The 23,736-nt window shown below is 44.9% G+C and overlaps 1 protein-coding gene across 1 annotated transcript in view; it reads left to right on the forward strand.

Annotated features, from left to right (window-relative positions):
* The window catches only part of LOC126094740 (toll-like receptor 2), a 151,418-nt gene that overhangs the window by 34,976 nt on the left and 92,706 nt on the right, over positions 1-23,736 (forward strand). Inside the window, exons 4-5 of the mRNA XM_049909292.1 lie at positions 9,939-10,285; positions 17,005-17,189. Of these exons, the coding sequence (XP_049765249.1) occupies positions 9,939-10,285; positions 17,005-17,189 (532 nt within the window). The remainder of the gene's footprint in view (positions 1-9,938; positions 10,286-17,004; positions 17,190-23,736) is intronic.

Below are 23,736 nucleotides of genomic sequence, written 5' to 3' on the forward strand. Positions count from 1 at the left end.
TAATGTTGTTCAGAGTACAGCATAACATAATGTGCATGGAGGACATACCCTGTACCCCGTTGGGTATCAAAACGCAGCCCATCATCGGACGTAAGAATATTAATCACAGTCCTTCCACGGTGGAGTCGTTCCTCTGCGACAGTGTACAAACATGCACGTTCCTGCACCAACCCATCTTGTGTGCGCTCTCTGACCATAGCTGCATCAAGGCGGCGACGAGATAGGGATGTAACCTGTACCTTGGCACGATTCGCCATCGCCTGGCGCTCTGGCGCAAACGGCATCATAGTCCATTCCCGGAGAATGGTAAACTAGAATTCCTGAGTTCGTCGCCGCTACGGCGTAAACTCCCTTCCGTAGCCACCAAGGCCTCGTGGAAGGCAGGCTTTACACAGAGCACCAACCAATCAAGGAAAACCGATAGACATCTCGGCGTCGACGACAAGCTGTCCACGTGGTCTCGATGAGCTGGCGGCAGTTGGGTGATGTAAGATGGATCGCGTTCAGTTTCCGTGGTCCACGGCAGAGCCACACCCTTTGGCGGCAGAGTTTGATGGCGCAGATATATGCGTCATGGTCAGAGAATACGGTGGGCCACACTTTAGCAGCCTACACCCCACTGATAAAATCGTTGTAGATGTGAACAAGATCGAGTCGGGTGGAAGAATGGCTAGTGAAATGTGTAAACCCCGGACGATAGGCATGAAAATGCTCCCAGGAGTCCACTAGTCTGAGACGCTGGAGAATTGTCAGTAGCGCCGCGCACGGGGAGTGACATGGTAGTTGGTCTTTGGGTGCCTGGATGCAGTTGAAATCACCTCTCATGATCAGTGCACCCTGCCGACCCAGGAAGAGAGGCGTGACTGTCTCTGAGAAGAAAATGGAAGGTTCACGGCGGTGCTCCGAGCCAGACGGCGTGTAGACATTGACGATCCTGACGCTACTAAACATGAGAGCCATACCTCTGGCATCGTGGAGATAGGCAACTGCGTCAGTGAGTATACCGTCCTACTACCAGTAGGAGAAACATGAGAGACATGTGCTGTAAAACCATGCGGGGGGGGGGGGGGGGGACACAGAAAGTTGCAACGTGCATCTCCTGAAGCAGAGTAACGTCAACGTCCGCAGCATGCAGCGTATCAGGGAGCGAAGGCAGTTTGTGGCGTACGCGAGTGGTACTGACATTGGCAGTGGCTATGCGATGTCTGGGAAGCTACCATCGCTAGGAAAAAAATGTTGAAATGTGTGTGAAATCTTATGGGACTCAACTGCTAAGGTCATCAGTCCCTAAGCTTACACACTACTTAACCTAAATTATCCTAAGGACAGACATGCCCGAGGGAGGGCCTGAACCTCCGCCGGGACCAGCCGCATAGTCCATGACTGCAGCATCCTAGACCGCTCAGCAAATCCCGCGTGGCATCGCTAGGAGAACGGGCGATTTAATTGTGGGAGAAGCACAGAGAACTCCCTGTCAGTCCCTCACGGAAGAGCATCTCACTGTGACGGGGAGGGATCCGACCCCGGAAAGGGGGGCACCATCGCCCAGTACATTGAAACGTCCCCTTAGAACAATTATACACGACTGTGCTGATAAACCTCTTACACTATTTGCTTTTCAAACAGCTGAGCAAAACTGAACGTACTCAAACATTCACTAAAGTGACACACAATATTTTTAGCGCAACGCAATCTGACTCTCAAAGATCCCTGCAAAAGAATGGCCCTGAGTAACATTAAACTACACCTTTCAGAAATCACTTACCTCACAAACATCTTCATTACTCGAACTACTGCAATACAGCGAGCACCACTACTGCCAGCTAAATAAAAGATTCAAACTACGGAAGGCACTAACTACTGATAGGGATAGTTAGCAAATGAAAGATATTAATGGAGAACAAACAATGTATTTACCTTAATAGTCATAATATATATAGCAGTTCATGACAAATTTCAAAACTCCGCCATCTCTCTCCCCACATCCACCACTGCTGGCGGCTCACCTTCAACTACGCAACGCTACGCGCTGTTCACATCCAGCTGCCGCTGCCCAACACTACAATGGCAGACAACAATGCAAACTAGCCACAGGCTGCACACAGCACAGCCAGTGATTTTCATACAGAGCGCTACGTAACGTTGCCAATAAGAAAACATAAACATAAACAGCCTACTTACATAGCCCCCATGCTCCCCACAAAAAATTTTACAAAATATTTTTGGGCAGTGGCCAATAATGATTTGATAAAATTTTTCATAATTACAATAACAAAGATATCAAATGCACACACTTATTAATACAATGGTGGTCAAAAGCTAAAATTTTCTCACAGTCCATAAAGAAAGTCCAGATTGTTCATCACAGTAAAATTTCAGTGTTTTTTTTTTTTTCAAAGTCTGAGCAGTATAAGAGAATGCACACGGAAGTAGTGGATTTCCATGCAGTCTTGAAGAAGTAGTGGTGTCCTTCCAACGGAAAGACAGTGCTGACTCTTGAAATGCTGACAGGTAATGGGCCACAACAGAGCAAACCCACAGCAGAGTCATTCGACGTTTTGAAGAAGATTGTCGCCATATGAAACGTCCCCTTAGAACAATTATACACGACTGTGCTGATAAACCTCTTCCACTACTTGCTTTTCAAACAGCTGAGCAAAACTGAACGTACTCAAACATTCACTAAAGTGACACACAATATTTTTAGCGCAACGCAATCTGACTCTCAAAGATCCCTGCAAAAGAATGGCCTTGAGTAACATTAAACTACACCTTTCAGAAATCACTTACCTCACAAAAATCTTCATTACTCGAACTACTGCAATACAGCGAGCACCACTACTGCCAGCTAAATAAAAGATTCAAACTACGGAAGGCACTAACTACTGATAGGGATAGTTAGCAAATGAAAGAAATTAATAGAGAACAAACAATGTATTTACCTTAATAGTCATAATATATATAGCAGTTCATGACAAATTTCAAAACTCCGCCATCTCTCTCCCCACATCCACCACTGCTGGCGGCTCACCTCCAACTGCGCAACGCTACGCGCTGTTCACATCCAGCTGCCGCTGCCCAACACTATAATGGCAGACAACAACGCAAACTAGCCACAGACTGTACACAGCACAGCCAGTGATTTTCATACAGAGCGCTACGTAACGTTGGCAATAAGAAAACATAAACATAAACAGCCTACTTACAACATCTCCAGGATGTCCATCCTCAGCATCGACGTCGTCCTCCCAGGAGACAAACGTCTCACCAGGACTGTTTAGTAGAAAACTGTCATAGGGGAGCCCATAGATAGCGTCAAACTGAGGCAACCACACCACACGCAGGCGGGAGAAGATCTGTGTCCGGAGGTGGACGGTGACTGAAGTTGGAGGCGGGGAAGGACGTCGCGTCGTCAGCTGTCAGGGCGTCAGAGGACAGCGCACCATAAGTAGGAGAGTCGTCATCCTGTGCACACATCCGATGGACGCAGTCATCGGAATGGGTACGGCATTGTCTCTTCCATTTCATCGGCAATCATTGCTTCCTAACAAGCTGTTGCGTGTCGGATAGCGAGCGGGTATCGCCCGACATGTGGCCAGATGCCACAAAAGCGGATGTCTGTACAGCTCCACGATCAACAACCATGGGGTCGGGACAGACAGCTTGTGCCTGCAGAAGGTCTTCATTCATTCGTATTGCCTCCGGCAGGAGTGTAGGAGAGACGGGCGTAACTTCTAGACGAGTCGACGCCGGTACCGACTGATTCAGAGGGGACACAGCAGGCAGCACCGCCGCAGACGCGTAACGTAGAGGTAACACAGTGGGCGCCGCAGGAGTAGCGACGTCTGCCATCGGCGTCTGAACCAGTCTATGCCGAAGACATTGAGAATGGACACGGCCTTTCCAGCCACAACCTGAACAGGTGGGAGGCTGGCCGTCGTACATGACGACAGCCCTGTATACGACAATAACCAAGTAGTAAGGCAAGTGTTACTGTAGTTCAACTTTTATCTGAGGGACACCATTGAGGAAACGGTATGTTTCGAACGTCTTCCACGTTTCAACATCGTGACTGATGACCTTGCCGTAAGGTTTGAAGTTGGCCACCACAACGTCCGACAGTACCTCAAACGGGAGTTCGAAAACCCACAACGTTCGGGGACCAAAACCAGCATGATCACCACGAAAGTCCCATTATGTCGGTCAGAGTATCGGAGGCTGAGATCGTTAGCATGGCGCCGCCCAACGTCGGCGCGCAGCTCGTCATTCGCCAGGCTTAACAATTTAGCATTGGAGGGCAGCGTGGAGGGTAAAAATCGTAGAGGGAGACCAAGAGATGAATACACTAAACAGATTCAGAAGGATGTAGGCTGCAGTAGGTATTGGGAGATGAAGAAGCTTGCAGAGGATAGAGTAGCGTGGAGAGTTGCATCAAACCAGTCTAAGGACTGAAGACCACAACAACAACAACAACAGGTACACAGTAGTCCTGATGATCGGGAGACGCATTCCATCCCATATAAAACGTTCTACTTAATACGCCTTCGGTTGTTCGTGATCCAAAGGAAAAGTTAATGTAATTGTTACTTGTCGGTAAGGAAGCGCCATGATGGTCGGTGAAGTCGGACTCTCAGACAAGCCGCTACGCGGAAGTAAACAAACGCGCGCTCGCTCGCATGCGGCACAACACAAACAAGGCGTGCGCGCCTGACCACTGCCGAAAGCAGACTGTCACTTGACAACCACCAACTCTAACAGCGAGTCCCTACACGCAGATAAACCGCTTACGTAACAGACGCGTAATCTCCCCACTAAATTTTGTTTGTGTATGGACACGAAATCTTTTCTTTCTTTCTTCTTTTGCTTGTGCCTGTTTTCCCATGGAGACATAGGGTCAGCATGGTTAAGCGGATGTGGCAATGTTAGTTGAAGGGGTGGCCAGCTGCCCTTCCTTCTGCGACACCGTACCCCCCGGGAAGGAATTAGTGTGCCCTAACTGTCTGCAACTAATGAAATCCATGGAACAGTGCGAAAGTTCAAATGGTTCAAATGGTTCTGACCACAATGGGACTTAACATCTGAGGTCATCAATCCCATAGAACTAAGAACTACTTAAACCTAACTAACCCAAGACATCACACACATCCATGCCTGATGTAGGATTCGAACCTGCGACCGTAGTGGTCGCGCGGTTCCAGACCGAAGTGCCTAGAACCGCTCAGCCACACCAGCCGGCAGTGCGAAAGTGTTCAGATGTTTGCGAGCCCTGTAACTGAGGCGGAACGTGGGGACCAGCCCGGTATTCACCTAGGGGGATGTGGAAAACTGCCTAAAAACCACATCCAGGCTCGCCAGCACACCGGCCCTCGTCGTTAATCCGCCGGGCAGATTCTATCTGATGCCGGCGCGCCTACTTGAGTCCAGGAAGCAGCGTGTGTATGGACATGTAATCTCTGCACTATATTTTGCTCGTGTATGGAATTTAGCCCAACTTTACCTCCCACTGTAAAATCTAGGTATTACCAAAATCTATATGTCCCTATAAATCGTTATCCAACATAAACTTGCATGCTAAACTTTCACTGAACAGAACCTAATATGAACTGAACTGTAACTGATCTGAATGCAACTTGTCTTCATAATAAATGCGTAACTGAAGTAAAACAATTATCTGGCCAACTTAAAATTTAACTTACCTCGCCCATTGACAGCATCATTGCAGATTTCTCGAAAGCACAACAGCAAACTCCAAGAAGGCAGCTGCGAAACTAGATTTCTGTTTCTAACTACGTATCCAAACTGTTGAATGTCGAAATGTATAATGATAAACAATGGGGTCGGGAAATAATCATCCCTATGAAATGATATTCCAAGATAATTATTTTAGAATGAAGTATGTATTCAACAAGAAAGAGTCAAGCTTCGCTTGATCTACACCCATAGTATTGGCCGGAACAATACTATGCTTAACAAAGTGAACAATAATTTAAAAATGTGAACAGAGAATTTCTGTAAAAACCAAACAGCTTAATCAATTAACATGTTAATGCATTACTCAGGCAAGGTGAGTGATCATTCTCTCGGCTCTGAGCAAATTAACTAGCTGACAATAATCATTCCTAGCTGCACAGAGCTGCAGTCTTAGCCCAAACTTCTTGTCTTCAAAAACAATAACTTTATTCAAAGTACAGATTTTCTTCATTTTCTAATGTATTCGTCTCACTCATTCTTCCTGTCCTTTACGAACAATCGTTCTTCATAGAACAGATACCACCACAAGTCATCACAGCCCTACTGAATATGTCCATCACCTACGAAATTTCGACTAAGAATGTATCAGCCTGTGCAGACGCAAAGACTGTGCCGCGACAAGACCAAAGATTGTTTAACAGTAACGAAACTTGGTCTCATCGATGGCACATCGATGACACACAAAAATCAAATGACATGACCACCTTACAAGTTCTCTTGTGATTTTCTCGGAATTATCAGATTATTGCCCCTTTCCACTTGCATATTATGTTGTTTTAATGATCTACTAAAGGTGTACGAAGTTCGTAGTAAATCTGTGATCACAACGTTGTGGCCTACCATTGTGATAATGTCTCGCGGTAAATGTGGTCACGCGATACTGGAATCATCCTGTTTATACGCAAGGGTAAAGTGGGAGATCCATCACATACCAACATCGCTTACCCCCACCTTGCGCAGAACCCTTCAGAATATTTGAAACTCGAACATTAAGAAGTTCCTGAAAGAATAGTAACTTCTGTAAAGATTCACCACGCCTACAGATGAAGAAATCTAGGGCGCGACGCACAGCTTGCCTGATTTAAATTCACACTGCCTTGCAAACTATCGTCTAAGGTATCTGAAAGATGTTACCGTGCACTATCGTAGACTGATAACCAATATAAGATCGTAAAGAATATCTTCGCATACAATCGTCTCACTAGTTGACCGTTTCACTAACTGTGCAGTGAAGGCTATATTGGTTCACTTGAGAAGAAAGTAACATCAGGTATGCCCCAAGGAAGTATAATAGCTCCTCTAATGTTTTCATTATACATAGCCGGCCGGTGTGGCCGTGCGGTTAAAGGCGCTTCAGTCTGGAACCGCGTGACCGCTACGGTCGCAGGTTGGAATCCTGCCTCGGGCATGGATGTGTGTGATGTCCTTAGGTTAGTTACGTTTAGTTCGTTCTAAGTTCTATGCGACTGATGACCTCAGAAGTTAAGTCGCATAGTGCTCAGAGCCATTTGAACCAGCCATTATACATAAACTATCTATCAGTACAAGACCAATGTTAGGTGACGATAATTTAGTATACAGCAAAGTATCGTCGTTGGTTGATCATGAGGAAGCGCAGGAAGTTCTGAAAAAATATTCGTGTTGGTGCAGTGAGTGAATACCGTTCACACAGCACCTCAAAGGAAAATCAGTATAGCGTAAAGTACAAACACATAACTGCTGTTCCACATGCATCGGTAACGACGAGTTTATCATGGACTACGTTGCTGATTTGTTGGCAAGGTAAGACCTTAACGTCAATAGGTTTATTGCTCTGGTTCAGAAAATAATACTGGTCCGGAAAATATTGATAAGACTGACGCACGTTTGGAACTTGTTAATGTACGGGATAATTACCCAACACAGAGAATCGTGGAACCATGATTTCTACTGCACCAGCCGGTAGCTGTCACGTGTCTACACATGGGCATATCCCGCAAGCTCTGTCGTGAGTACTTTGTTGTATCACCAGGTCTGAGGGAGTGACAGGAGCAAACGTGTTTAGTGACCAGCTGACTATAACATAAAATAGTGTCCATGATAAAACAGAGCGTCTTCAGTGCCGAGTGTCAATTTTGGAAAACGTGTACAGATCTGTATTGGCAAGAGTTTAAGACGAGATGTTTTTGCAAAACCTCCTGAAGACTGTGCATTGCAAATCTTAGTGACAAAACGATGCCAAACGGTCTCTATAGTGGACAAAATCATTACCGTTCGAGAAGAATTAGGACACCAAAGAATATTGTTCGAGGGAAGGAAACCATGGAATAAACTACGACGAAATTTCAGCGCACTCTTTGCAAGTGGGAATCAACAGGATGTCATGTGGAAGATGGTTTCTATGTGAACTGGAATCAAGAATTCTGGATACTAAATTTTTTGATTTCTTGAGATGAACTCTGGTGCAGCTTGTCAGGGTATGTGAACTCATAGAACATGCACACTAAGTATTAGTTCTATGAAGAACCTTTGCCTTATCTCAAGATTTGTGTAGAGTACGCAGTAACACGATTCTTTCACCAAACTGTTTACTACAAGCGTGGATCAGCTCACAGAGACTGAACCATCATCTGTATGTTTTCAACAAGACGGAATAACAACACACATCTGAAACTTCCTGGCAGATTAAAACTGTGTGCCGGACCGAGACTCGAAGTCGAGACTTTTGCCTTTCGTGGGGAAGTGCTCTGCCGTCCGAGCTACCCAAGCACGACTCACGCCCCGTCCTCACAGATTTACTTCCGCCAGTACCTCGTCTCCTACTGTCCAAACTGGAAACACACATCTCCTTGACAGCGTTGTTACGATTTCATGAGGTGTTCTGTGCCAAACAGCGGAGGTAGCGGAGCTAGCCATTCTCGCGTCCGTCGGCCGTCGTAATTTAATATATTATTATTGTTATTATTAATTTTTGATTGTTGCCGACTTACGTGGTGATATTTCATTTAATTTTGATTTACGATTAAATGCTTTCCTGAAGTTCTCCTTTTTAACAATATTAATTTCAAATTATTTGTTACGTTAATGAATGTCAGACTCGCTGAATCTTAAAACATGAGCATATAAACTGAACAATGTAATAAACTTTTCATGTTAATTTCCTCGGCTAGTCAGCTCACTTTAAAGCAAAAGATCTTTAGTTATTAATTACAACTGCGGCCCACACACGCGCGAGAGTATTATTTCTTACCTCCGTTAACCATTGCCACGTAGTCAGAGTCCTGGCTCTGGCTGTCGGCTATGGTACTGAAAATTAGAATGTTAAAGCTACGTATTTCTGCAACTTCGTGCGGCTGTGAAGATAAATTATTATTATGTTAATAACGGGCGAGTATTTCGCTTCCGCTAGTTTTTCATAAGTTAATATCGCCACGTAATGGCGTCGTTGGCTGCATCGGCCGCTACGATTGTTGAACTGTAAATTACTTGAATGCAGGTTAATTCAAGGAAGGCGGACATGAAATCGGGATCACGTCTTACAAATTAAAAGCGCACAATAAGATTAAATCAATATATTATCTGCTTAACTCATACAAATAAGCTTACATTCGCCAACACTCACAAGATATCCGCCTACACGCAATCAAGACAAGAGAAGAAGTGAAGACGACTACAAAATTGACAAAAGAGCGTATCTTGTCACCTCTTTGGATCATTTTGCCATAAATTATTTCTTTGCAATCGAAACTTACATAGAGAAATTATTATTTTACGGCTACATGATAAAAATATGTTATTCAATTTTTAAATGTCTCTTCTTTATAAATACTGTTTTTTAAGTCTTTTCGTAATATAGCACTGGGGACGCTACACCATCTTGATCACCAGCTCTCTCACTATAATTGTACCGGTGGAGAAAACTGAAGTGCTAGTTGTACTCAAATAATCCTCACACACTGGAAGAGCTACAGCAGAATATTGAAAACGCTCTCGCTGCCATATTTTATGTAGAGCTGCTCCTCGTTTCTCACAGTTTGGTAAATCGAGCTCAGCGCTGGATTGACGCCACCGGTGGCCATTCCCTGTATCTTCTTTGACTTTCATTATGAGGAGTCAATCCTCGTCAGTGTTACTGTAAATATTTTTCGGGCCAGAGTCATTCTGCGCACGCTGTGTGTGACTGACAACCAATTACAACTCATTTCCAGTAAGAAGAGAGGAGGGACAGACTGCGTGAAGAGCGTCAGGTTCATGAAGGAGATCAAGCATGGGACCTTTCACCTACAATTTCCCAGCGACGAATTCTGGATCTTTTTCAAACGGCGCTTCATCTCTGAGCTCGGAGGAGAGATGACGGGCATGAAGCTGACTTCGTCGGGACGGCTCTCCGCCATTTCACTGGACTTCTTAACGAGATTCATATCCAGCGACGTCCGCATGAAGGAGCTGTCACTGGCCAGCATGACAGTCGGCCATCTGGACGGACCAGTGATCACTATGCCCACACTCGAGATCCTGCAACTTCCAGATGACGGCATCATCACAATGAGTGAAGGTAAGCTATGCGACTTACGTTCGGAAGTACGTTTCTTAAGCTATGTCCACTGGTCTTCCATTTCAGAGTCCCTGTTTCAGAAGTCATGATCACCTTGCAGATATCAAGTCTCAAACTTCTGGACGTCATTTTGTCAATAACAGTGGTTTAGATTTTCTTAATCATTCAGCCGTTTCCAATACATAACCCTGTCTACTCAAAAATAAAGGAACTGACCCAGATGACGTACCTGCGGAAGTGCCTAAGAAGCTGAAGACGCCTGCTTAAATATTCCCTGCATCACTTTTGAAGCGGATCATCACTGAGATGAAACTTTCTCACGCATGGTCATCTAGCATGAGAGTTATGTTCCGTAAGGATAAAGGACGTGCTTTCGACTCCCCAGCTTACCACATTCTTCGACTCCTCTGTTCTACATGCAAACCGCGGCAAACCGTCTCTGGAATCTGACAAGCTGACGCTAATTAGTTTGGAGTCTTTATGACCTTCGGGATCATGTATGTAACCAATAAGAACCGAGTGTTGATGAGAAATACATGAGGAAACAGGTGTACACATTAAAATCCTGGGTCCATAAACGACTGCATGCAAAATGTGAGGAAATTGGAAAACAAACGATTATCAGAAGGACTGACTCGCCATGTGGAAAAATCAAATCAACCATCGTTGAAATTAAAAGCAAGGTCGATAATATTAAGAGTGCAGTGGGAATTCCCCTGTTGAATATAAAGGAGAAAGCGGATAGGTGGAAAAAGTCCGTTGAAGGCCTCTTCGATAGAGAGGACTTGTCTAATGACGTTGTAGAAGAAGAAGCAGGAGTCAATAGGGAAGATCAAGAGTTAGAGTCAGAGTGTAAAAGAGATTTGTAAGACTCAAATTCAAATAAGGTAGAAGGAATGGATACCACTCCATCATAATTCTAAAATAATTGGAAGCTGTGTCAACAAAACTTCTATTCACGTTGGTGTGTAAAAGGTATGAGACTGGCTATATATCATCCGATTTTCGGAAAAACATTTCCCACTCTACCGATGATAGAGAACCCACAAGTGTGAGAATTATGGCACAATCAGCTTAACAGCTCATGCATCCAAATTGATGACAAGAATGATACAGGAAAGAATGGAAGAGAAAACTGAGGATCTGTTAGATGACTATCAGTTTGGCTTTAGGAAGAGTAAAGACAGCAGACAGTCACTTCTAACGTTGCGACTGATGATGGAAGCAAGACTCAAGAAAAACCAAGACACGTTTATTGGATTTGTCGCTTGGTTAAAGCGTTCTACAATATAAAGTGATGCAAGATGTTCGAAATATAGGGTAAACTGTAGTTGAATGATGGGTAATGTACAATATGTAGAAGAACCATGAGATAACATTAAGATTTTAAGACAAGGACGAAGAGTTAGGTTTAAAAAGGATGTATGACGGGACTGTAATGTTTCGCCCCTACTGTTTGACGTACACATATATAAACAACGACGGAAATAAAACAAGGACCAAAAGTGGTGTTAACATTCAGAACAAAAGGATATCAATGATAATAGTAGCTGATGACATTGTTATCCTCAGTGAAAGTGAAGAATAATTACAAGATCTTTTAAATGTAATGAATAGCCTAATGAGTACAAAATATGGATTGAACGTAAATCGAAGAAAGACGAAAGTAATGAGAAGTGGAAAGGTGAGCAGCGAGAAACTTATCATCGGAAATGTGGCTCACGAGGGAGACGAAGTTACGGCATTCCACTACCTAGGCAGCAAAATAAACCTTAATGGACGGAGCAAGGAGGACATAAAAAGCAGACTAGTTTGCAAAAATGACACTCCTGGCCGGGAAATGTCTGCTGGTATCAAACATTGCCCTCATTTTCTAACAAGTAATTTCTGAGACTGTACGTTTGGAGCACAGCAATGTAAGGCAGTGAAACACTGACTGTGCGAAAACGGGTACAGCGGATAATCGAAAGATTTGAAATGTGGTGTGACAGACAAATGATGTCAGTTGATGTTCTAATAAGTTAAGGAATGAGATGGTTAGTCGTAGAATCAGCGTGGAAAGAAATGTATGGAAAACACTGACAAGAAGAAGGGGCAGGATGATAGGACATCTTCAAGACATCAGAGAATACTTTCCACGTTACTAGAGCGAGTTGTAGAGGGTAAAAACTGTAGAGGAAGGCAGAGATTGGAATATACCCAGTACATAATATAGGATGTTGGTTGCAATTGGTGTACTGAGAAGAAAAGGTAGCTGCAGGAGGGGAATTTGTGGCGGGGTGCATCAAACTAGTCAGCAGTCTTATGACACAAAAAAAAGGATGGCGACTGCTTAGATACCATTCACTGTGCCGTGAATGAAATTTCCACTCTTCATTCTAGTCCATTTGGCGTCCCTTGTTCGTTTTATGTAATACATAAACGTCATTCTTGGTATGCTGGAATGAGCGGCTAGGGGCGTTAATTTGTGTGGCTAAAGGTCTATCTGGCGTGCATTTACAAGTACGTGTTTGCAGTATTTTATCTGGAAGTCTCTCCCAGTTTCGGCTATATAGTGGTTTTTTTACGTACTGAACACTATTTTGTACATCCCAGGTTGCGTTTATCTGGCTGGGTGTTTATGTTTTGTCTCATTTAAGGAGTACAGTAATTTAAAATATTCTTTCTGCATATGGCTAAATTTCTGTACCTTCCTTTTGCTGTCACAGCCATCTACCAACCCTCATCACACTTCATCTTAATTTACAAGTAACTGTAATGAACGTACTGACAGCATCTTGTTGGTATAACGTTTTTTGATAGAAAATAAAGTAAGAAGAACGTGAAGCAGTAAAAGTTGTTTAATAAAGTTGTAATACCGTTACTGACCTCAAGCAACGCCACGCAACTTGGGTAAATTCTTTTGTTACTGTTTCAACATACCAGTTGAGGCATGGAGGGTACTATACAGTTAGAAGAATTTGGAACTGAAGCTCTCTGAACCATAGATAATTTACAGTTCAACAAGGAATGCAACCATCTGAAGATCAAAATCATCAGCAACTACTCTACAACAGGCCATGGAGCTGAAAACGCAGAGAAGTATTGATTACTTCAAAAACTACAGTTGCTAACAATTGTAGTCAATATCACTAACACTGTGATTGCTCAGTATATGAAGATCACTGAAAAAGGTTTCGTAAAACTTACAAATCAAAAAATGAACAGCAACAGAGGCTACGGATAAGTAATACTGCCATACATGCTTGTACACATAAATCTTTCAACAGAATTATCAGTGAGACTGGGAAACCAATCTGATAAGCAAAGGGGAAAAATACAATATACTACCTGAAATTTTCCCCTAAAATTGTAGTAGATTTTATTGTTGCAACAAATAAATTCTGGAGATATAGGAAAGTCAGATACTAAGAAAAAACAGTCCAAGCTCACAAGTCAACTGAAGCCACAACTATTGGCCTAAAAAAAAAAAAAAAAAAAAAAAAAAAAACAAGTACATCATGCCCACCACGTTTACAGGAAAACACTCAATGATATGAACTAAAAGTTAAATGGAAACGAAGCATTAATTATCAACAACGAAAAAGGGAATACATTTCATGGTGATAGAAAAAGAATACGTACGAGAAACATTAGATTTTTATCCTTGAAAATGGTGCTGCAAATGTGAAGACCTCACAAAAAAACTTTCAGTAAGATTTCGAATCATAGCTAAAAACACACAATACTGTAACTCTCAGTGAGAAGAGGTATATCACTACCATGAATCCTTAGGTAACAATGCTAAGATCCCAACGAAAATATACAAATGATGCAGCCAAATTAGACTCACAATCAGCTGAAGAAACAGCCAAGGGTACAGAATTACAAACAGAACCAGATAATAGCAAAGACATACACATACACTGAAAACTACTCATCAAAACTGTCAGCAACTAATAAATGAAATGGAAAGCATCAAATTCTCCCATTCGCCTTAGTTAGTATGATGTGCAGTTACAAAGCTATACGTCAAAAAAAGTTTTGCATCACCCCAGTTCCAAGAACTCCTGAAGATAGACGTTTACTGTGGATATTGTATCACAGACAGCGTCCCTTTGACTGTTCAGAGATGACACTACACACGCCCAAAGATGTAAACAACCAAGAATGAGCAGCGCCTGTTAGACGGAAGGGGTCCGACAGCCGATCAGATCCAGTCACTCCACCAGGACGGAGGTACACGGCTAGTGTTGTCTGTAGTTCAACCATGCCTAGACGGTCAACACCGTGGTTCGATCACGTCCGCGTTGTTACTTTGTGCCCGGAAGGGCTCTCAACAAGGGAAGTGTCCAGACGTCTCGGAGTCAACCAAAGCAATGTTATTCGCACATGGAACAGATGAAGAGATACAGGTACTGTCGATGACATGCCTCCCTCAGGCCGCCCGAGGGCTACTACTGCAGTGGATGACCACTACCTACGGATTATGGCTCGAAGGAACCCTGACAACAACGCCACCATGTTGAATAATGCTTTTCGTGCAGTCACAGGACGTCGTGTTACGACCCAAACTGTACGCAACAGGATGCATGATGCTCAACTTCACTCCCGTCGTCCTCGGCGAGGTCCATCTTTGCAACCACGACACAATGCAGCGCGGTACAGATGGACTCAACAACATGCCGAATGGACCGCTCAGGATTGGCATCGCGTTCTCTTCACCGATGAGTGTCGCTGTCGCATATGCTTTCAGCCAGACGATCGTCGGAGACGTGCTTGGAGGCAACACGGTCAAACTTAACCCCTTAGACACACTGTCCAGCGAGAGCAGCAAGGTGAAAGTTCCCTGCAGTTTTGGGACGGCATTATGTTGGGCGACGCACGCCGCTGGTGGTCATGGAAGGCGCCATAATGGTTGTACGATACGTGAATTCCATCCTCCGACCGATAGTGCAACCATATCGGCAGCATATTGCCAAGGCATTCGTCTTCGTGGACGACAATTCGCGGCCCCATCGTGCACAACCTATGAATGACTTCCTTCTGTATAACGACATCGCTCGACTAGAGTGGCCAGCATGTTCTTCAGACACGAACCCTATGCCTGGGATGGATTGAAAAGGTCTGTTCATGGACGATGTCACCCATCAACCACTGCCGGCCGGTGTGACCGTGCGGTTCTAAGCGCTTCAGTCTGGAACCGCGTGACCGCTACGGTCGCAGGTTCGAATCCTGCCTCGGGCATGGATGTGTGTGATGTCCTTAGGTTAGTTAAGTTTAAGTAGTTCTAGGGGACTGATGACCACAGATGTTAAGTCCCATAGTGCTCAGAGCCATTTGAACCAACCATCAACCACTCTAAGGGATCTACGCCGAATCGCCGTTGAGGAGTGGGACAATCTGGACCTACAGTACCTTGATGAACTTGCGGATAGTATGCCACGACGAATACAGGCATGCATCAATGCAAGAGGACGTGCTACTGGGTATTAGAGGTACCGGTGTGTACAGAAATCTGGACCACGACCTCTGAAGGTCTCGCTGTATAGTGGTACAACATGCAATGTGTGGTTTTCATGAGCAATAAAAAGGGCGGAAATGATCTTTATGTTGATCTCTATTCCAATTTTTTGTACAGGTCCGGGATCTCTCGAAACGAAGGTGATGCAAAACTTTTTTTGATGTGTGTATGATAATAATAGCACTTAGCGCCTTGCGAGAAACATTGCACGTAATTCCAAACCTTTACCAAACTGTTTCTCGCTGTAAACCCGTACAAAATAATGGAAGGGAATTAGTTTATTGCTAATTACGTTTTCGCTATTTATGCAGTAAAAATGCCGCATCAGGTATAACGTTTCAATTTATTTTACAGACAGCATTCACATGTACCAGTGAATGTATCTGCAAAGTTATATCGTTGTGCGACACAGTGTTCAGAAGACATGACGTAATAGAGATTAAGTTGCGTGAAATCGGTGCTGCGAGCTAACATTCGTTACGGACACAGGTGAAATATGCTAATAAATATGTGTGAAATATGCATATTCTGACAAATCTGTGAGTAAAAATCTCTTTCCCAATCCATGGATAGATCTGAATGAAACGTGGTATATGTATCACAATTTGGAAAGAAATACTGTGAAAGTGATAATGTGAAGAGAGAAGGAGGGGAAAGAGATGGACAAACAGAGAACTAACTGAGGACATGGACAGACAGAAGGGGTGGGGAAGGAGGACATGGACGGAGATATGATGGAGGGGGAGATGGACAAAATGAGGAGGAGAGAGAAATGAAGAGCAGATCATGGACTGGACAGAGATGGAGGGGGGGGGGGGGGAGATAGACGAACGAAGGAGAGGAAGGTGGACCAAGAGAGGTGCGAGGAGGACATAGACTGAGAGAAGGTGGAGGAGGAGGTGGACGGAGAGATGGGAAGAAGGAAACAATCAGAGGAAGGAAGAGAAGATGGACAGAGAGAGAGGAGACAGTGGTTGACAGAGAAAGAGGGGGGGAAGAGGAGGTGATGGACTGATAGAATGAGAATAAATACATACCCGGCAATGCCGGATACCAGCTAGTAGCATAATAAAAGGTAAGCCTTCACATTCACCTAACAGCGTTCGCGGAGCTGGGGTTATGAACTTTAGATACTATAACAGTCAGAACGTATTACTGAATGGTTTGCGAATCTCCTGTATGACCTGAACGTTACCAGCATTCTTCGTGTGTGCAGCCACCCTGCTGGCTGTGCCCAATATCCTGCAGTTGGACGTCGCAGGCAATGAACTGAAGGAACTACCACAGCGGCTTCCTGGTAGACTGTTGGCCCTCAACGTTTCACGGAACCGTCTCCTGAGCTTGCCCACAGAGCTGCCTCAGAAGCTCACCTACCTCAACATTTCCTACAACGCCATTGAGGTGAGTTAGTACTGTTTGCTATAAACGCCTTGCAATGTAAATTTTGTGCTTTATGAAGGTTTCCTGCAAGCACCACTCGTGTGAAACCTAGTTTCCTGAGTTCATTCATAGGACCCACAACCCGGTAGATGAAAGAGCTCACGTGGATATTGTGTCGCTTGGCTTCCACAAGACCTTCGATACAATTTGCTTCATCGCCTAAGAAATACACAGCCCATATCCAAATACACTCCTGGAAATTGAAATAAGAACACCGTGAATTCATTGTCCCAGGAAGGGGAAACTTTATTGACACATTCCTGGGGTCAGATACATCACATGATCACACTGACAGAACCACAGGCACATAGACACAGGCAACAGAGCATGCACAATGTCGGCACTAGTACAGTGTATATCCACCTTTCGCAGCAATGCAGGCTGCTATTCTCCCATGGAGACGATCGTAGAGATGCTGGATGTAGTCCTGTGGAACGGCTTGCCATGCCATTTCCACCTGGCGCCTCAGTTGGACCAGCGTTCGTGCTGGACGTGCAGACCGCGTGAGACGACGCTTCATCCAGTCCCAAACATGCTCAATATGGGACAGATCCGGAGATCTTGCTGGCCAGGGTAGTTGACTTACACCTTCTAGAGCACGGTGGGTGGCACGGGATACATGCGGACGTGCATTGTCCTGTTGGAACAGCAAGTTCTCTTGCCGGTCTAGGAATGGTAGAACGATGGGTTCGATGACGGTTTGGATGTACCGTGCACTATTCAGTGTCCCCTCGACGATCACCAGTGGTGTACGGCCAGTGTAGGAGATCGCTCCCCACGCCATGATGCCGGGTGTTGGCCCTGTGTGCCTCGGTCGTATGCAGTCCTGATTGTGGCGCTCACCTGCACGGCGCCAAACACGCATACGACCATCATTGGCACCAAGGCAGAAGCGACTCTCATTGCTGAAGACGACACGTCTCCATTCGTCCCTCCATTCACGCCTGTCGCGACACCACTGGAGGCGGGCTGCACGATGTTGGGGCGTGAGCGGAAGACGGCCTAACGGTGTGCGGGACCGTAGTCCAGCTTCATGGAGACGGTTGCGAATGGTCCTCGCCGATACCCCAGGGGCAACAGTGTCCCTAATTTGCTGGGAAGTGGCGGTGCGGTCCCCTACGGCACTGCGTAGGATCCTACGGTCTTGGCGTGCATCCGTGCGTCGCTGCGGTCCGGTCCCAGGTCGACGGGCACGTGCACCTTCCGCCGACCACTGGCGACAACATCGATGTACTGTGGAGACCTCACGCCCCACGTGTTGAGCAATTCGGCGGTACGTCCACCCGGCCTCCCGTATGCCCACTATACGCCCTCGCTCAAAGTCCGTCAACTGCACATACGGTTCACGTCCACGCTGTCGCGGCATGCTACCAGTGTTAAAGACTGCGATGGAGCTCCGTATGCCACGGCAAACTGGCTGACACTGACGGCGGCGGTGCACAAATGCTGCGCAGCTAGCGCCATTCGACGGCCAACACCGCGGTTCCTGGTGTGTCCGCTGTGCCGTGCGTGTGATCATTGCTTGTTCAGCCCTCTCGCAGTGTCCGGAGCAAGTATGGTGGGTCTGACACACCGGTGTCAATGTGTTCTTTTTTCCATTTCCAGGAGTGTACATACATGAGTATACTGAGAGCTGCTTGTGAAGAGAAATCATCGTGTTATTCGCAATGGGGAAGGTATCATCAGAAACGAAGTATATGGCTTACGTCAAGGGAGTGTAGAGTGATTGATACCAGCTGTCATTCACACATTGCTACTATAATACCATTTTTCCTTTTTTGTATCTTAATTTGTAGTGTTCTTTCAACATCCTTTCTCACATCAATTAATTCTATCCCTATCCCAAATGTCGCTAAACATTCAGAGACAGTCCAGTCTTATTAGCTTTTACAAAGTCTGTTTTAATTGTTTAAGTTCCTAGATCATTAAAGTTGTACTGAAGAGCTTTATCTAGTGAATTGAGTTGCCTAATATTTCACCAAATGCACTTAGTCATGAATGAACCAAGTCTCCCTCACTCCTTAAACATTATTAAATATTTTTGGTTATCCTATAGGCTTGTTACAGATACTGTTACCTGAATTGCAGCTCCTGCAGCGATCATTTCACTTAAGATGGCAAGATCCTTCACACTTGCTACCACTGCAATCCCAACTACCAACGGAAATCTTTGTTCGGTTCCCAACGTCTTGTGTCTCCTGCAACCGATGCTACCCTACGTACCCATGAAAATGTAATGCAAAGAATTATCCCACCGAACTAGAGTTAAAGCCGTACCCAAAGACGTAATCCATCATAGAACCACTGATCTCCAAAATATCCATCCAACTGAATCACCCTCAACTGTCTTACGTTTTACTTGGGTTACATGATCACATATTCGCAGAATCACTCTCATTTCACACTGTCTCTTCTAGAAAGCGTTGTTCAGCCTCACTCCATCTCTAACTTGCACACCACTTCCAATCCTACCGCGCCGAAGTCTGATCATTAGAAGAGTTGTATTCTGTGCAATATCCCCCACCGTATCATTGTTTACTTGACAATCACCTTCTCCAGCTCACATATCTTCATCAGCTCCTCCCACTTGCTTCCCGAGATTCTCGTTCCATCCTACTATTTATACAGAACTGCTTACGAAATCGGATACAGACTACCACCTGCAGAAATATAGGATCAGGACCAACGAATTACTTAACATCATAAGTAAGACAACTACATCATCGTTGCAAACATTAGGTCGCATAAAGCAACCATCTCCCTGTAATCAAAAAACTCAGCGAACTTCTCATATTTAATATTTTTTAGGTTCCACTTTGTCAGGTTTAAACTCGTTGCAGCAGAAACCTTGCCGCAGCCCACCTGACCCGAGAGGGGAATGAAAAAGCAATAAAGAGAAAGACGAGCAGTTCCTCGTAGAACTTTTATGCAGTTACGACGACGCAGTGAGAGGATGCTAAACTAAACAACAATTTAAGCAATATTTCTGCCACCTGTTTACCTATGTCTCTGCAGTAAGGGATTAACCCTCGAGCAGGGGCGCTGCGGAATGGAGTAGCCCACCTGCAGTTTTCTGATAGTGGAAACATTGTTGTTTGTCAGAGATTACTGGCACTCTAGCTATTCCTGTACTGTTGCTTCAGCTATTTTTGGCATATTGTGGCATATTAAAATTCCTAAACAGGGGCGAATTATTTAGTTTCACCTGAGTGCTTCGGTAGTTAGGATTTAATCTCTACATGTTAATGTAATTTATTAGACACAGTTCCTGCGTTTTCGTCAGGGTCTACAAAGAGTTGCGCTGAACGTGCCGATAGTCATTTTATTTGCATAGTTTACTTTTCCACTGTCATTAGTATGGACAGGGACTGCGATTGTTGTATGCGAATGCGAACGGAGCTTCAGGCTGTGATGGGCTTGAGGCTGCAGTGGATGGGCACCACTGTTGTGGGCCAGCTGTGGGGATCCAACGGATGTCCAGCATGTCCGAGTCCTCTGATCGGTTCAAATGGTTCAAATGGCTCTGAGCACTATGGGACTTAACTACTGAGGTCATTATTCCCCTAACTAACCTAAGGACATCACACCAACCATGCCCGAGGCAGGATTCGAACCTGCGACCATAGCGGTCGCGCTGTTCCAGACTGTAGCGGCTAGAGCCGCTCGGCCACTCCGGCCGCCCTTCCGATCGGTCCTCACCGGCGGCCACCCCACTTACTGCTAGCACTGAGGTTGATCCCTCAGCTGTGGTCGCGTGGAAGGTCGCCCCGGCGCGAAGCAGGCGGCGAAAGACTTCCCAGGCGGCCGCACGTGACGCCTCCCGTGTTTGTCTGATAAACAGGTTCCAGGTGCTGTCTGTAGCTGTCGCTGTGGCTGAGACAGATGCCGTCACCTGTCCTGTTTCAGAGGAAACCTCTCAGCCTGCAAGATCCGGACAATCGCACAGGGTGGGATTATTGATAGTTGGGAGCTCCTAAGTTAGGCGCGTTATTGGGCCCCTTAGGGACATGGCTGCCATGAAGGGAAAGAAAACAAATGTGCACTCTGTGTGCATACCGGGTGGAGTCATTCCAGACGTGGAACGGATCCTCCCAGATGCCATGAAGAGTACAGGCTGCAGGGAGTTGGTGGCTCACGTCGGCACCAATGACGTGTGTCACTTTGGATCAAAAGAGTTTCTCTCTGGTTTCGAGCGGCTAACAGAAGTGATAAAGGCTGCCAGTCTTCCTTGCAAGATGAAATCAGAGCTGACCATTTGCAGCATAGCCGATGGACCCGATTTCGGACCTGTGGTACAGAGCCGAGTGGAGGGTCTGAATCAGAGGCTCAGACGGTTCTGCGACCGTGTAGGCTGCAGATTCCTTGACTTCCGCCGAGGGATGGTTGGGTTTCGCGTTCTGCTGAATAGGTCAGGTGTCCACTACTTGCAGGAGGCGGCTACACGGGTAGCAGGGGCTGTGTGACGTGGACTGGGTGGTTTTTTAGGTTAGAGGGTCTATGGAAAACGCGAGAAGGGCTTCAGTCACAAAGGTGCAGGCCGAGCACAGGAAGAACGTAGAAAAAGGAACCATTGGTATAACAGTTGTAAATTGTGGAAACGGTGTTAGGAAAATACCAGATCTCCAAGCGCTAATAGAAAGCACTGATGCTCAAATCGTTATAGGCACTGAAAGCTGGCTAAAGCCGGAGATAAGCTCAGCCGAAATTTTTGCGAAGAACCCAACGGTGTTCTTAAAAGATAGGCTATAAACACTGCCGGCGCTGGAGTGTTTGTAACTGTTACAAGTAGTTTACGTTGTCGCGAAATAGAAGTAGATACTTCCTGCGAGTTAGTATGGACAGAGGTCATTGTTAGCAACCGGAATAAAATAAGAACTGGATCCTTTTACCGACCTCCTAGTTCAGATGATACCGTTGCTGAAAGGTTCGAAGGTAACTTGAATTTCATTTCAGACACGTACCCGACTCATACGTTAATAGTTAGTGATGAATTTAATTTACGCTCGATATGTTGGTGAAAATACATGTTTATTTCCGGAGGTACGCATAAAACATCCGAAATTCTGCTAAACGCATTCTGTGAAAATTATTTCGAGCACTCAGTCCGGAACCGCGCGACTGCTACGGTCGCAGGTTCGAATCCTGCCTCGGGCATGGATGTGTGTGATGTCCTTAGGTTAGTTAGGTTTAAGTAGTTCTAAGTTCTAGGGGACTGATGACCACAGATGTTAAGTCCCATAGTGCTCAGAGCCATTTGAATCATTTTATTTGGAACAGTTAGTTCATGAGCCCACGTGAATAGTAAACGGTTGTGGAAACACACTGGAGCTCTTAGCAACAAATAATCCAGATTTAATAACGAGCATCAAAACGGATACAGAGATTAGTGAGCACATGGTTGCCGTAGCGACATTTAATATTGTAACCACCAAATCCTCAAAAAATAAACGAGAAATATACCTATTCAAAAAAACAGATAAGAATTCGCTTGATGCCTTCCTGAGGGACAATCTCCACACCTTCCTAATTAATAAGTATAGAGCAGATGTGGCTTGAATTCAAAGAAATAGTATCGGCAGCAATTGAGAGATTTATACAAAATAAACTAACGAACGACAGAGCTGATCGTCCTTGGTACACAAAACGGGTCAGAGCACTATTGCAGAAACAACAAACCAAACATCCCAAATTTAAACAGACGCAAAATCCCCAAATTGGCGAAATTCTGTTCGTTCTTTCTTGCAGGCGTTTGGTCTTACTTGCAGAAATTTATACAACCTTGGGGCCTATGGTCAGAAATGTCATGCTATTCGGGAAGTGCTGCGCCAGCAAATTATGGAATCACACAACGCTTTGAAGTGCTGCAATGTACTGCACTGTATTCCCAATACGCTAGCAAAATATGGAATCAGACTACGCTTTTTACAAGTAACTTGGCAGTATGCTGTGGAAAACAAGAGTAAAAACTGCTGCAGTGTCCTGCACTGTATTCCCAATACGCCAGCAAAATATGGAATCAGACTACGCTTTTTACAAGTAACTTGGCAGTATGCTGTGGAAAACAAGAGTATGGCCCATATTACACCTGAAACACGCCAAGTGACATAGTGATGCACCAGACTCCTAACATTGAAGGTAGTAATATGAACATCACATTCGGTAATTTTTACACCAATTACCCTTTGGCGATGCCTCTCTTAAAGAAGCAGCTCACTTGTATCGGCACACTGAAAGAGGTCAAAAGAGAAATACATGTTGAATCTCAGGCAAGCAAAAATCGAAACGTTACGTTTTTAAGTTTTGAATTTCATAACGACCTCAGCCTCAAATCATACATATAACAATGCAGAAACAAATCTGCGATATTGCTTGCCATTATGCATAAACTACCAAACCTTGACTGTATAATAAACAAGCCTGAAATAATAATCGACTACAACATCACAAAATTGGGTGCTAACACCTTAGATCATCTATATGTGTAAAACTTTGTTTGTAGAAATATTTG

The sequence above is a fragment of the Schistocerca cancellata genome, chromosome 1 (genome assembly GCF_023864275.1).
Source record: "Schistocerca cancellata isolate TAMUIC-IGC-003103 chromosome 1, iqSchCanc2.1, whole genome shotgun sequence".
Taxonomy (NCBI): domain Eukaryota; kingdom Metazoa; phylum Arthropoda; class Insecta; order Orthoptera; family Acrididae; genus Schistocerca; species Schistocerca cancellata.